Source organism: Vipera berus, assembly GCF_964194415.1.
Source record: "Vipera berus genome assembly, chromosome: Z".
Lineage (NCBI taxonomy): Eukaryota > Metazoa > Chordata > Lepidosauria > Squamata > Viperidae > Vipera > Vipera berus.
The window spans coordinates 22,375,899-22,389,031 of record NC_138205.1 but is presented as its reverse complement, the minus strand read 5'-3'; the positions used below and the strand labels follow the sequence as shown (position 1 = coordinate 22,389,031).

At 38.6% G+C, this 13,133-nt stretch overlaps 1 protein-coding gene across 1 annotated transcript; it reads right to left on the bottom strand.

Moving 5' to 3' along the window:
• Positions 1-452: 452 nt before the first annotated feature.
• On the bottom strand, positions 453-12,027 carry LOC308677231 (microfibril-associated glycoprotein 4-like). The gene is made up of 6 exons (XM_081343448.1): positions 11,882-12,027; positions 7,794-7,884; positions 3,249-3,412; positions 2,206-2,302; positions 1,563-1,745; positions 453-896 (listed from the first exon to the last, which is right to left on the bottom strand). Exons 1-6 carry the CDS (start codon positions 11,885-11,887, stop codon positions 649-651), a joined length of 789 nt encoding a protein of 262 aa, XP_081199574.1. The 5' UTR covers positions 11,888-12,027; the 3' UTR covers positions 453-648.
• Positions 12,028-13,133: the final 1,106 nt, after the last annotated feature.

Below are 13,133 nucleotides of genomic sequence, written 5' to 3'. Positions count from 1 at the left end.
ATGTTTTCTGAGTTCTGTCCTAAATCCTCTGGTCTCTGTAGTTTTGAATATTACAAATCCTTTGTTGGAGGACTGGGATGGGGATAAAACAGGAACCTGGCTTAGATGAGCCATTCTTCCAGTTCTGCCAATACACTTTACCTTATTTTACTAATTGAGGCAGGCAGATTAGCCTGGAACATTACCATAACCCCTATAGCCTCCTCCATTTTTTCTTTTCTGCTGAATGCTGAAGAGGAGCTAGAAGAGATGGGGTTTATTTTTGGTATGTTCCCAATGCAGTTTTTGATTTGGGACATTGAAATGGTGGGCAGGACCCATGACCAGTCATATTGATGTTGGTGAAACAAACCTAGCTTTCCTGGGAGAGCAGGGAGGTTGGTGGCTACCATAACTGTGATGATTAGTACGATAGTAGGATAGGGCACTGGCAATTATCTAATTGTGTTGGGTCTCAGTAATGAGAAATGGGTATCTTTATTGAGAGTTGTGTTCTCTGAGGAATAATTTGGTGCAGGCTGCATGCTAAAGGTAGGAAAACAGAGTCAAAGTGATGAAATACATTAACAATTGGGAGTTCAGTCTACATCAAGATTCAAGTGGCCACTAGAGTAGAAAAATGGGAAAAGCCACCAGCTGCCTTGGATCTCAAACACGACGTATTTTCATTTCACTTCTCTTGAGAGAATAGTAGAAGCCTTTCCACTGGTACCAATTAATGCCATTGGCATAGGACAGATGTGGTCCACCAAGGTAGAAGCCATTGAGGTTGGAAAAATGGCAGCTCTTGAACCACCAGGCACCTGATGAGAGAGCTGCACAGTTCTGCACATAAAGATCTTGATCACGGTCAAATGTGGAGAACTTCTGGCCACTGTGATAGGACAATGAATCACCTGTTGGGAATATAAATAAAAAAGGTAAAAATGAGACTTCACAAAGCCGATAGGAATAAGGAGTAGTGTCATGTGCCTATTTGAGAGTATATTCATTGGAACCTACATATTCTGATCAGGGATAGCTGACATTGGAATGTTTTGGGGCACATTTCATAACTTATGTTTCAAGATTGGAGGGAATATGCTGTAAAAATCTTTTAAATGACTTCTGATTTCCCCATAATATATTCTGATCCCATATATCAAAGTCTGTCTGAGGGAAAGAAACATCTGTCTGAGGGAAAGAAAAAGAGCTGGCTGTAGACATCATTTTAAGACACGTGAGTTTATGTTAGTATTTGGACACCCCTAGCCCAGAAGGGTTTTGGAAATTATAGACCCAATATATGAGAAGGACAGCAAGCTATGGATGACTGATCTATATACTAGGCTGGGGAGAAACATCATTTTAATATTCATGATAATATATAGATCCAAACTGATCCTACTTAAATGCCTGATTACCAAGTTTGAGACAAGACCACGCTTTCCATCTTTTAAAAACAGACAGTTGCAAATGGGTCACAACTATCACAATGTAAATAGGTTTTCCTATCTTCGTTTTGAGACTCAGTCTTACTCTATTTTGTACTGAAATGGGACTGGGAATCGGGGGTCTCTTACCTGCCCCTCCATCAGTAAAGCCAGATACATGGAGCGTGTAGCCATCCTCTTCTGCACTGATTGCATTTGGGGAAAGGGAGAAGTCAGCATATTTAGCAAAGGCGGTATTATTCTCAAAGTCATCCAGTTCCACACGTAGCTGATACTTCTGCTTCAGGGTGAGAAGGTGGATATTTTGCAGTCCTAGAAAAGGTGGGAAAATAGGTTGTGGGCTCATAGTTCTGATGCCTTGGGAAAATGTCCAAAGCACCTCCATTTATTTTCCTACCCTTTGGGGATGACCCCCATTCTCTTGACAAAAAAGTGCTGGCCAGACAGAAAAGCAAGACAGTTCTTGGCTGTGCTTGCTGGCCGAGACTAATAATAAACAGAGCAATTGCACTTCATGATGTAGTTTTCTGGCCCAGGTTTCAGCTGCTTAGGGGAGAAACCCAAACATTTTACATTCCAAAAGTTTCTGGCAAAAGTAGACGTCTGGATCAAGAGATGCATAAAATTCTGAGACTGGTGAGAAGCCAGTGAGGGAAAGGGTGGGAAAAATCAATGGCTTTTGGCAGAGGCTCCTCAGAGAGGAGGACGAAAAGGAGAAGGAAAAAGAAAGAGGAGGAGGAGGAGAAATTTCCTTGCACCCCTTTATATTTACCAAGCCAATATTCACCATCAGCTTTGCCAAAGCCAAACCTGTAGTCATTCCATCCCCGAAAGAAACTGATTGACCCATTGAAACGTTTCTGGAAAACCTGCGAAGTATAACAGTTTTGAGGAAAGATAATTGTTAAATTAACATCAATTTGTCAACAGTTATCCTGAAGCTGCATTTCTGTCAACACCATTGAAAGAAAATAATCAAGGAGATTATGCATTATGCTAAGTTACATTGCTGAAACATGGTTAATTGGATAATCCAAAATGATTCATACACTATGCTAAGCCTTATTCTAACAGTCTTGGTTTAAGCGCGCACACAATTTATCACCCTCCTATTTGCATCTTCCTATTTTAAATACATATTTGCTTGTTTGACTTCTGGTCTTTATAGCCCATTTTTCCATGCTAGACACTATCTCACTTCTACATTGGCTAACAAGACAAGGAAAAGTACTGAATTGCTTATATCTGTAGAAAGATGGCATTATTCCATAAACAGGGAGACACCACAAAAATGTGTGTTCCTGGTTGATCCTAAATACCTCTGAAGTTCAAGCTAAGAAGTGACAATATTCACATGAGACACAGATACCTTGGCCTCATGAAAAAGAGTAATGTAAGACCTGGTTTGGAAAGATCCAGAGTCATAGCCCCATTTGACATTAGAGCTCAATGAGTTAGTAGTCAATTGGACCTCTCTTGGACCTCTCTTCTGGTCCAATTTACCTGAGTGGAGTCTGTGGTGATAAAATGAGGGGAAACACCCTTCCATATTTGTTGTCTTAAACTCCCAGGGAAACAAATGGTTGCAATATAGTACTACAAGTTTCTTAAAGCTTTATATTGAACAATATCAGCACCACAAATGATACTGAAACTACAACTAGAGAACAGGCCAAGATCAAAGAAATCAAGGTTATGGAATTTCCACCAGACTAGCACTGAACAGCCACTACTAATCTAACTCAGCCCTAGGATCTCTTGCGCCTCCATGGGATACACTGTCCCATTTTGAATCCATCCCAAGGACTTCATTACCGTCCATTTTCCATCATCAGTGGTCATGTCACAGTACACGGGGACAGGGACATTGGGTCCTGCTGGAAAGATGAGGTACACGCCATCTGTCTCTGAACCTTGATCGTATATATCCTCACAGTCAAGTGGAAATGAATCTTCTCCGCAGTGTTGAGATTGCTGAGCTATCCCAGTGGGAGGAAAAGCATATTACTTTAAATTTAAATAACCCATCAAGTTTATGACATTATTTTAGCTTCTGATTAACCATTTTGCTTTAAAGCAGAGAGTCAGTAGTCCAAGACAATAATTATAAATCTGTTGCTATTTTACAAATATCATAATTACTTTGTTCAAGATCACCTATTTGGGTGATATTTCTGAGAATAGCTTAAAAAGCTAAGAAATAAATAAAAGTTAAGAAATAAATAAAATAAAAATACTACATTTTGTTAATTGAAATTTATATATATATATATGTGTGTGTGTGTGTGTGTGTGTGTGTGTTTGTGTGTGCGTGTGTGTGTGTGTGTGTGTGTAAAGGTAAAGGTAAAGGTTCCCCTGCAAATGCCTGCTAGTCGTTTCCAACTCTAGGGGCCGGTGCTCATCTCCGTTTCAAAGCCGAAGATCCAGCGCTTGTCCGAGGACGTCTCCGTGGTCATGTGGCCAGTATGACTAGACGCCAAAGGCGCATGGAACGCTGTTACCTTCCCACCATAGTGGTCCCTATTTTTCTACTTGCATTTTTATGTGTTTTTGAACAGCTAGGTGGGCAGAAGCTGGGATGAGTGACAGGCGCTCACTCTGTTACGCGGCACTCAGGATTTCGACCTGCCAAACTGCCGACCTTCTGATCGACAAGCTCAGCGTCCTAACCCACTGAACCACCGTGTCCCTTTATATCAGTACATATTTGTCCAAATTTAGGCACATTTTTGACATTCAGCCAATGTAAATAGATTTTATAAATAATTTTCCTTACTGATTTTTTTGGGGGGAATATTATTTTAATAAATATATGCATTTCAATACAGTCTGCTGTCACATACAGTAGATGTATACTCTGTATGTAATTTTGAAAATGTTAACTTGTAATGTACAATGTAGGTCACTGAAGACACTCTTTGGATGTGTTTGAATGTCATCCCATTTCTCCAGGCACATACGCATAAGGGATAACAATTTTCCTTTCCGGATAGATTTCAAATGTATACATATTTCTCTTTAATCCTCATTGAAATGGGTGTTTCTAGGTTGTGGGGATTGTGCATATGTGCATTTAAGTAGTAACTAAATAGTCACCAAGCATGAAAAGCCCTAAAAATTCATATAAGCAAGAAACTTCTAGCCAAGACTCCTATTAAGGAATTGTTTTAGTTATTATCTCTGTCAAAAGACACTCTTGATTATGTGCAGGGATAGCAAGCACTGATCTTTATACTATAGTAACTGCCATCAACTAAGACTTTTCTAGAAATTCTTCCATACATGGGAAGCTATTTCTTCATTCTTCCAGTACAATTTAAACAATCTATGTGGAGGAAAAAATATCAGCTAACAGATGGAAAATCATCTGTTATCCCCTTAATTATCTAGAACTAAGAAGAAATTTCCTGGTAATGAGAACAATTAATTAGTGGAACAACTTATCTGTGGAAGTTGTGGGTGCTCCACACTGAAAGTTTTCAAGAAGAGACTGAACAACCATGTGTTCAGAATGATATAGAGTCTCCTACTTAAGCAGGGGGTAGCTGAACACTAGAGTGGTAGCTTTACACTAGAGTGGTATTAGTTTATCTAGTCTTGTTTCTTGTCTGGTCCACCTGATAAGGCTGACACCATTATATCAGGGAAGGGTTTTTTCAGTTCTTGCAGATTAGTGCATCTGAGCAACCAGATTAATGTTTAGAGCCCCTTCACCATCTGAGGTAAGAAGGCAGTAAACAGCAAGGGGGCTTTTTCTGTCATGGTACTAGATACTCCAGTGTCCTCTTCAAGAAAGCCTCTCCGACTTCATAATTAATGCTCACTCATCAGTCACAAACAGGATCTTCCAAAAGACTTTAGGATAAATGCAAACACATGGCTTAAATCTCTTCACAGTGCTGGCTTTGTTTGTTTTTCCTGTTAACTTTTCCCAACCCAGTGTGTGTTTGTGTGTTTCTTTTGAAATAATTGTTCAGTTGGTGAATTAACATTGTTCTGCGCTATTAATGAGGAATCATTCAGATGCAAAGATAGGTTACTTATATTGTTACACATAAAGTAAACTGTACAAAGGATTAATATGGAAGTAAGGGAACAGGAGAATCACAGCTTAGTGAATTAATATTTGGACTGCATGTAAGAAAGGTCCTGTTTCAACACTTCAACATTTCTCCAGTTAATAGGCAGCATATGATCAGCAAACTCTCCCCTTGGAAACTTGGGACACTGCTCTCAAAGTAGCCATTTCTGGACTAGATGGACAACAGACCTGACACTTCTTGTGTATTCCAAGATTCTCTATACTGCATTATAAAAATAAACATCCTATCCAGTTTTGACCAGCTCAAGGTTGACTCAGCCTTCCATCCTTCTGAGGTTGGTAAAATTAGGATCCAGATTGTTGAGAGCAATATGCTGACTCTGTAAACTGCTTAGAGGGGGCTGTAAATCACTGTGAAGCGGTATATAAGTCTAAATGCTATTGCTATTTTGGGTATTCCAGAACACTGTATTTAACTATAGTGAAAAGATCCTATGATTAAAAAGACAAAAGGTGCTGTAATGTAAGCCAGGTCGGGGAAGCTGCAATCCACAAATGACCTCCCAAGAGGAGACTTTCTGGCTAACTGGAAGCAGTGTATTTTTCTGCCCAATTTGATTGCAAACAGCTGTTCAGAAGCTGAAAGGATAATTTAAATGCTTGTTTGTGTCTTTTGTGCTTGCCTGAAAGTGGACTATGTTTTAATGTTCTTCATTTATTAAAAAAATGGCTCAATCTGCTCGGTAGACTAGTGCTGGCCCAGATTTCAAAAAATTTATTCAAAGAGCAGTTCTGGAAGTAAAAGTTTATCTGTCTTGAAATGTTTTAACAAATAGACTTGGCTGATCTCAGAAGCCATGTAGGGTCAGCCCTGATTAGTATTTGGATCGGGAGGATTATGAAATGCCATGTCTGTTAGCTAGATTAGGAAATCAAAGAAACCACAAAACAATGGCAAACTTTTGTAAAGCTGCCAAAAAAGCTTCACAGTCAGAATCATCAAGAGTTAAGCTCGACTTGAGAGTTTCTTTACTTTTTAGCACAAGTGCTCTATTTAATTGTAGAGGAAAGTGCTTTATACTGAGTTGTGCCAATAACATTAATATACTTCAGATGGGGTAAATGGCCATAGTTCTAAGAACCCTTAGTTGAACCTATAATCTTTAGAAAACAAACTTGATGGTGATCTATTGTAAAGCTGATATGCAACCATAAAGAAATCTAATCATTTTCTGGGAGCAATATAATGGCTGAGGGTTCCCTGACAGACAATACATAAACGTAACATGCATTCCTAGGTCAGTCACTAAATGGCAGGAAAGAGATAGAGAATTTTCTATATTCTTGGTTGGTGCTATCTAGGAATCATCAAGATTTTTTCAATCCACTTCCAATACAGAAGGGGACAACTCACCACAACCAACTCGCCGCGGGACAACTTGCCGCAGGAAAATTTAACAATTCAATTTAATCATTTGAAATAAATAAAAAAAATAATTTTTGTCATTCACATTTCATCCTGTCCTTCCTTTTGCATCCTTTTTTAGTGATTCCATCCCACCATTTCTTTGATATTTGCCTGCAACAAGTTGGCTTTGGCAAATTGGCTGTGGCGAGTTGGCTGTGGCGAGTTGGCCATGGTGAATTATCATAGACTCCATCCGATAACCCAAGTACTGGCACATTTTTCTGGCAGTACTGCACTCCCAGGAGAGCATTCTGAGCTGCTGCCTTTTCTCCCTAGCAGAAGCTTGTCAGGGAGACCCCAAACACTGGAACACATGAAACCCTGAAGTCTTTAACTGATGAATCAAGTTGGAATGGAGATCCAGTTTGGTTTGGTGGTTAAAGCATCAGGCTAAAATCCAGGAGACTGTGAGTTCTAGTCTACCTTAGGGACAAAGCCAGGCTGACCTTGGGCCAGTCATTTTCTCTCAGCCTTAGAAAGTAGACAATGGTAAACCACTTCTGAAACTTTGCCAAGAGAACTGAAGGAACTTGCCAATCAGTCAGTAGTATAGATTGACTTGAAGGCACACACAAAAAAAAGTTAGAATAGGGAGAGGCCTCTGATGGGCTTGTTTTAGGGTTTAGAGAATTCTATTTATGCCCCTGAGTCATAAAAAGCTCTGCATCACCTATATTGACAAGCAGATTTTCATAGTCTCAGATAAGAATTATTTCGTGCCCAACCTAAAGACGGCTAAAATTACTTCATCTAAAGCTGGTGTTACTGCCTTCTTTCAGTCGACATAATGTGGAAAGAGTATATAGAGGATTCTGAGTATGTGCCATAAATCAGCCTCAAGAGCACTTACCTGAGTTGATGGCCTGTCCTTGCAGTGTTGGCAGCTGAAGAAGTAAAAGGAGGAACAAACAGATGGGCAGAAATGAGGAGGCCTGAGAAAGCTAAAATGAAAAAGCATGACTTGTCATCCATGGTACATACTGAGGAAAGAGGCACCTTATTATTAATAATAATATAATTGCCATTGTTTTATAAAGATCTACAAATAGAAGTAGAATGAATGTGACAAAAGAAAGCAAAGATATTACAGACAGGCAACTTGGATGCAATTCTAAAACATCTGGAACACTACTTGAACACTATCAGCATTGACAAAATCACCATCAGTAAATTGCAGAAGGCAGCTTTACTTGAAGCAACTTACAACTTGCGACAATATATTATTATTAAACCACAATATCTGCCTATCTCAGGTCCTTGGCAAGGACTTGTTGGATAGACAAAAATGCCAAATCTAGTCTAAACATCTGTCTGGCTGTGTGACCAGCCTAATTATAATATACAGTATATACTGCCTAATTCCCAGCAAGTCTTTCTGGCTGGGAAAGACACTGTCCTAGTATAATTGGCACTGTCTACCAAGAAAAAATAAAAACAGAAATCTGCAAAGTGTGCTTAGCTTGCAAAGGGGTTATTTATGTTGAACCCTTCCTTTTGGTCATTTTCACATTAAATATTACCGTGGCAAAAAATAAAAATCAGATTTTGCTGTCTCAAGTGAAAAATGTGAATGAACATTTTCTTGGGTTCAGAAGCTTGCTGAAGGCCTAACAAACTTCTTTGTTAGTGATGATATGAACTCTAGTGCTCAAAGTAAAAAGAGAGAGAGTGTGAGAGAGAAAAATGGATTCATTGATTGAATATAGAGAAATATTTGTCAGAGATGGAAATATATCACAATATAAACCTGGCAGTTGAAGCTTGAAAAGTTGCCTACTTATTTATTAGTCACAGCAGTGCCTGTAAAAGGAACAAAAGGAATCAGGTTGATGAAAGTGGCCTTGTTGTGGTGCAATACAAACCCTGCCCCTTTTGTAAGTGTGTTGCAATCTTGTATGCCTGCTCCAAAGGGGAAGATCTTGCAGTATGGTGCTGGAATGTGGCTTTTGTCATTGTGAGGCAAACAGCAAGAAATGTGGATACTGCTAGAGAACGTGATTTGGAGACATTACCTCATGATGACAGGTCTAATGTTCAGATCACAAGAAGCCCTAAATATGAAGATTCAGAAACTGGCAAAGAGATGCTTTTCCCTCTCTGGTGCAACATTAATTAATATTTGTTAGTTCCAAAAGTGGGAAAATTTAGAAGGAAAATTCCAAAGTTCATCTACCATTATTCATATTCTCTTTAACTTTGACAATCTTTCAACAATACACAGGTTAGACACAAGTTTAGGTGGAAACTTTTGTGTATTCTGTTGTTTTTCTTGGCTTCAGAATTTTATTTTGGCCTGTGGGCTGACATCCGGGAGAAAAATGCACCATAGAAACATTTTAACCAGATTTGCCAATTTGTTGAATGTATACATGTCCCAGTTACTTACTTTTTAAATAAAATATTTACATACTATATTCTGGTCTGCTGCTGCTGTTGTTATTATTGTTCGTTTTGTTTTAAAGTTTGTGAATTTGCATCCTACTTGTAGAACAAAATAGGTATCTATCTGTTTTTCTGGGAATATACACTGTATTCTTGCTGAATGAAGAACCAATGAAGAAGATACGGGGATTAGAATGAAAAATTACATATAGTTAAACTGCATGTATTCTTTTATTTGAAGCTCTAGTCCTCAATGCATGACCATAATTGAGCCCCAAATTTATGTTGCTAAGTGAGAAATTTGTTAAATGAGTTTTATTCCATTTTACGACTTTTCTTGCCATGTTTGTTAAGTGAATATGGTTTCCCCATTGACTTTGCTTATCAGAAAGTTGCAAAAGGTGATCACATGACCCCCAGACCCTGCAACAGTCATAAATGTGAATCAGCTGTCAAGCATCCAAATGTAAATCACATGACCATGGGCATGTTGTAACAGTCATAAGTGTGAAAAATGCTCATAAGTCACTTTTTTCAATGCCATTGTAACTTCAAATGTCTGTTGTAAGTCGAGGACTACCTGTATAGCAATGTTTCTCAACCTTAGCAACTTGAAGATGTGTGTACTTCAACTCTCAGAATTCCCCAGCCAATTGAAGTCCACACATCTTTAAGTTGCCAACATTAAGTAACACTTTTGTACAGTGTTGCTCACTCTCTCATTAAAGTATTTAAGATTGCAGTCAAGCCTTAAAGAAATTAGGATGAAATCATAGGTCATCTCTAGAATACCTTCAGTAAGATTTGCAAGCAAGCAAAGAGCAATGCATATGAAACATTGAAGAAGTTCTTTCTGTCTCCACATCATGTCCCCTAGCCATCCCTCCAAGCGCTTCATATTTAAGGAGTCACATGTCAGACTACGAAGCATAACAAGTAGGTAACCTTGAGTTGGATTCTGGTATGAATACAGAAAAGCTCTCTACAATAAACAGTATTCTACTTGAACATAAATGGATGTGTGGAATGGAAACTGGGATGCTAGTCTCCATTCCTGATGAAACTATGCAGAGGTACATTCATGGAAAATATGGGCCAGCAAGATTTCTTCATGCAATCAACAGTCAGTATTCTAGATAGTGCTAAGAAACAACACACAGAGACACACACACACACACACACACACAACACATGAAAGATACCTTGAACCATGGAATGTTTAGCTGCTCAATTTTTGTACTATAACAAATGGTTTTCCTTCATATCCAAGATAGTGGAATTACAGAGGGCTAATTGATATAACTGAGTCAGGTGTCAGGTGTGCTCCTTGCTAATCTCTAGAGTGTTTCTGTCCATGTATATATATGAAGTTACATAGTCAGAGAAACTCTAGAGATAAGAAGGAGCACATCTGACTCAATTGCAGCTTTGATTGCAAATGTCTGAAAAAAGATATTTCCATACTGTAGTTCATACAATCATGTTGGCTCACGTTCATTTTTTAAAATAACCTTCAGCTTCTTATTCTGTCCATTGCTCATTAATCATTTTGCTCTGTGAAAATTAATATTCCCTTATCTCTTTTCATTTATAGGGAATCAGGGCAATTTTCCTCTCCTCCTCTCCCCGTTAATTTTGCAAAGTATTTTGTATGAAATGATTTATTTCATAGAATTCTATTAGGTACTAATTAGATATTGATAAGATTTACCCTGATCAATTAGCCCTTGTAATTGCACTATCTTGGATATGAAGGAAAACCATTTCCCCCTTTTGTTACAGAACAAAAATAGAGTAGCTAAGCAGTCTATGATTCAATATGTCTTTGGAAAGCAATCCCTTAATAGTATTACAGAGAAAGAAAGTAAACATCCCTTTTGTTTAAGGAATCAGCTTCATGATAGGGAAAACAAATGTCAGGATTTAAGAAGACAAGGAAATCCAGCCATATCAAAAGAAAGGTCTGTTTCATTTAGCATTTTTCTTCCCTACAATGGCCAAATAGAATCCTCCAGAAATGTCTTGGCAAAATATTTGTCACATCTATCATACATCTGTATTGGGAGGATATCTTTACAATGTTAATTTTATATCCTGCCTTTATTCCAGGAATACACAGAGAGATCTTCCTTCATGTAATCCTCACAGCTACAACCTAGTGAAGTAGGCTGGGCCCAGAGAAAGGGACTGGCCAAAAGTTACCCAGTGAGATTTAATGGCTGATTCTACCTAGAGACAAAGTAGACATGAATCTGTCAAGTCCTAATCTTAATCCAAGACCTTAATACCTCCACCATTCTGGGTCTCAGTTTTCACATTCAGCCATCATACCTAAAAGTTACTGAAGCTGGCTTTCACCATTTCTCCTAACTTCAAATTCCATTCATCACATGTGACACTGAAATAGACCATTACAAAAATTAATTTGACTGGGAGTGAGGAGAGAATACCAAAGTCCAAAGGAAAAAAATAAATCAAACCTTAGTTCACAGCCTAATTCACCTCCCTTCCAAAATTATCTGTTGCCCTCAAACTTCAGATTCTTCACTGACTTACCTTCATGTTGTTCTGTGGTTCCTGAGCTGTCACTCCTGTTGCTCTTTGTATAGGACTTTCTGTTTTGTTTTGAAGCTGATTCTTTCACTCTCCTTTGCAGGCCTTTAGCTGTACACCTCCCACCCACTCTGCTGCCTGCCCACTAACATACCCCAAGCCAAGGAACAGACATGATGTGTAAATCCTGGATTTATAGCCCAAAGAAAAGTTGGGAGGGGAAGAGGGGGGCAAGAATGTGTTATAGAAAAGCAAGGCAGGAAATGAAAAATTGGAGAGGAGGGGAAACACAGAACAAGCCAAGAGCTAGATGTTTTCCAGGCTCTTGGCATGAACATAATGTTGTTATATGCCTTTCTCACATATGTGGAAGCAGACTTCCCCCACATCTCTCTCTGTCTCTGTGTTTGTGTGAGCATATTGGAAAAGGTGTTAAATTTTAACTTTAGATGGAAGAAAATATTCTTCAGAGCCAAAACTTTTGGGTGGATTTTATGAAATCCCAAAGAGGCACTTCCAGTGAAAGGAAAAAATGATGATCTTGAAGTTAGTATTCTTGTCTACTGTGGAAGAAGGGTGTGACATAGTAATGGCTCAAAACCTAGAGTTCTTGCTCACAGACATGTTAAAAGGAGGGAGTAGAAAACTATACCAGCATAAAATGTGTTGCTCCCACTGGTGATTCACAACCTCCCAGAAGCACAGTGATAGCAACAGTTGTTTCCTTATTTTCAGAGTCCAATGGATTCATCAGGTTTTGTTTCCCTTGTCTTTCAACAAATGTTATTAACCAGTAGAAAAATATCACTCTCTTTTATGTAGGTTGAGACAAGAGAATGACTAGAATTTTAACAGATATCTATATCAGTGAATTTAGTTATCTGTCAAAAACTACACTGGGTTTCCACAAGAAATGAGTCATAAGACTTGCTATAGCATTCCTCTGGAAGAGAGGCACCACAAACCCACATTGAAAAATGATACCACTGGTTATCAATTAATGTCAGAAAAATCACTAAACTTGTTATACTGTGAAGAAGCAGAGAGTCACCTTTTTCCCTCCCCCTTCTTTCTCTTTCTCTCTCTCTCTCTCTTACTTCACTACAGCAGGTTATCAACTCTCTAAACTGATTCAGATCTCCACTATTCATAATTTATTTTCTTAGAATATCTCTACTATGCTTTGAAAACAATGTCATGCCTGGTGGCTTTCATAGGCATTCTCAAGAGGGAGGCAAGTGAGGAAATATCATGA

Bases quoted from the DNA above. Each gene is read 5' to 3' on its own strand.
- LOC308677231 (XM_081343448.1), bottom strand. The intron at 3,413-7,793 runs GTAAGTGCTCTT...CCACTGGGATAG, and splicing joins AGGACAGGCCATCAACTCAG to CTCAGCAATCTCAACACTGC. The intron at 897-1,562 runs GTAAGAGACCCC...TATTCCCAACAG, and splicing joins CTTTACTGATGGAGGGGCAG to GTGATTCATTGTCCTATCAC.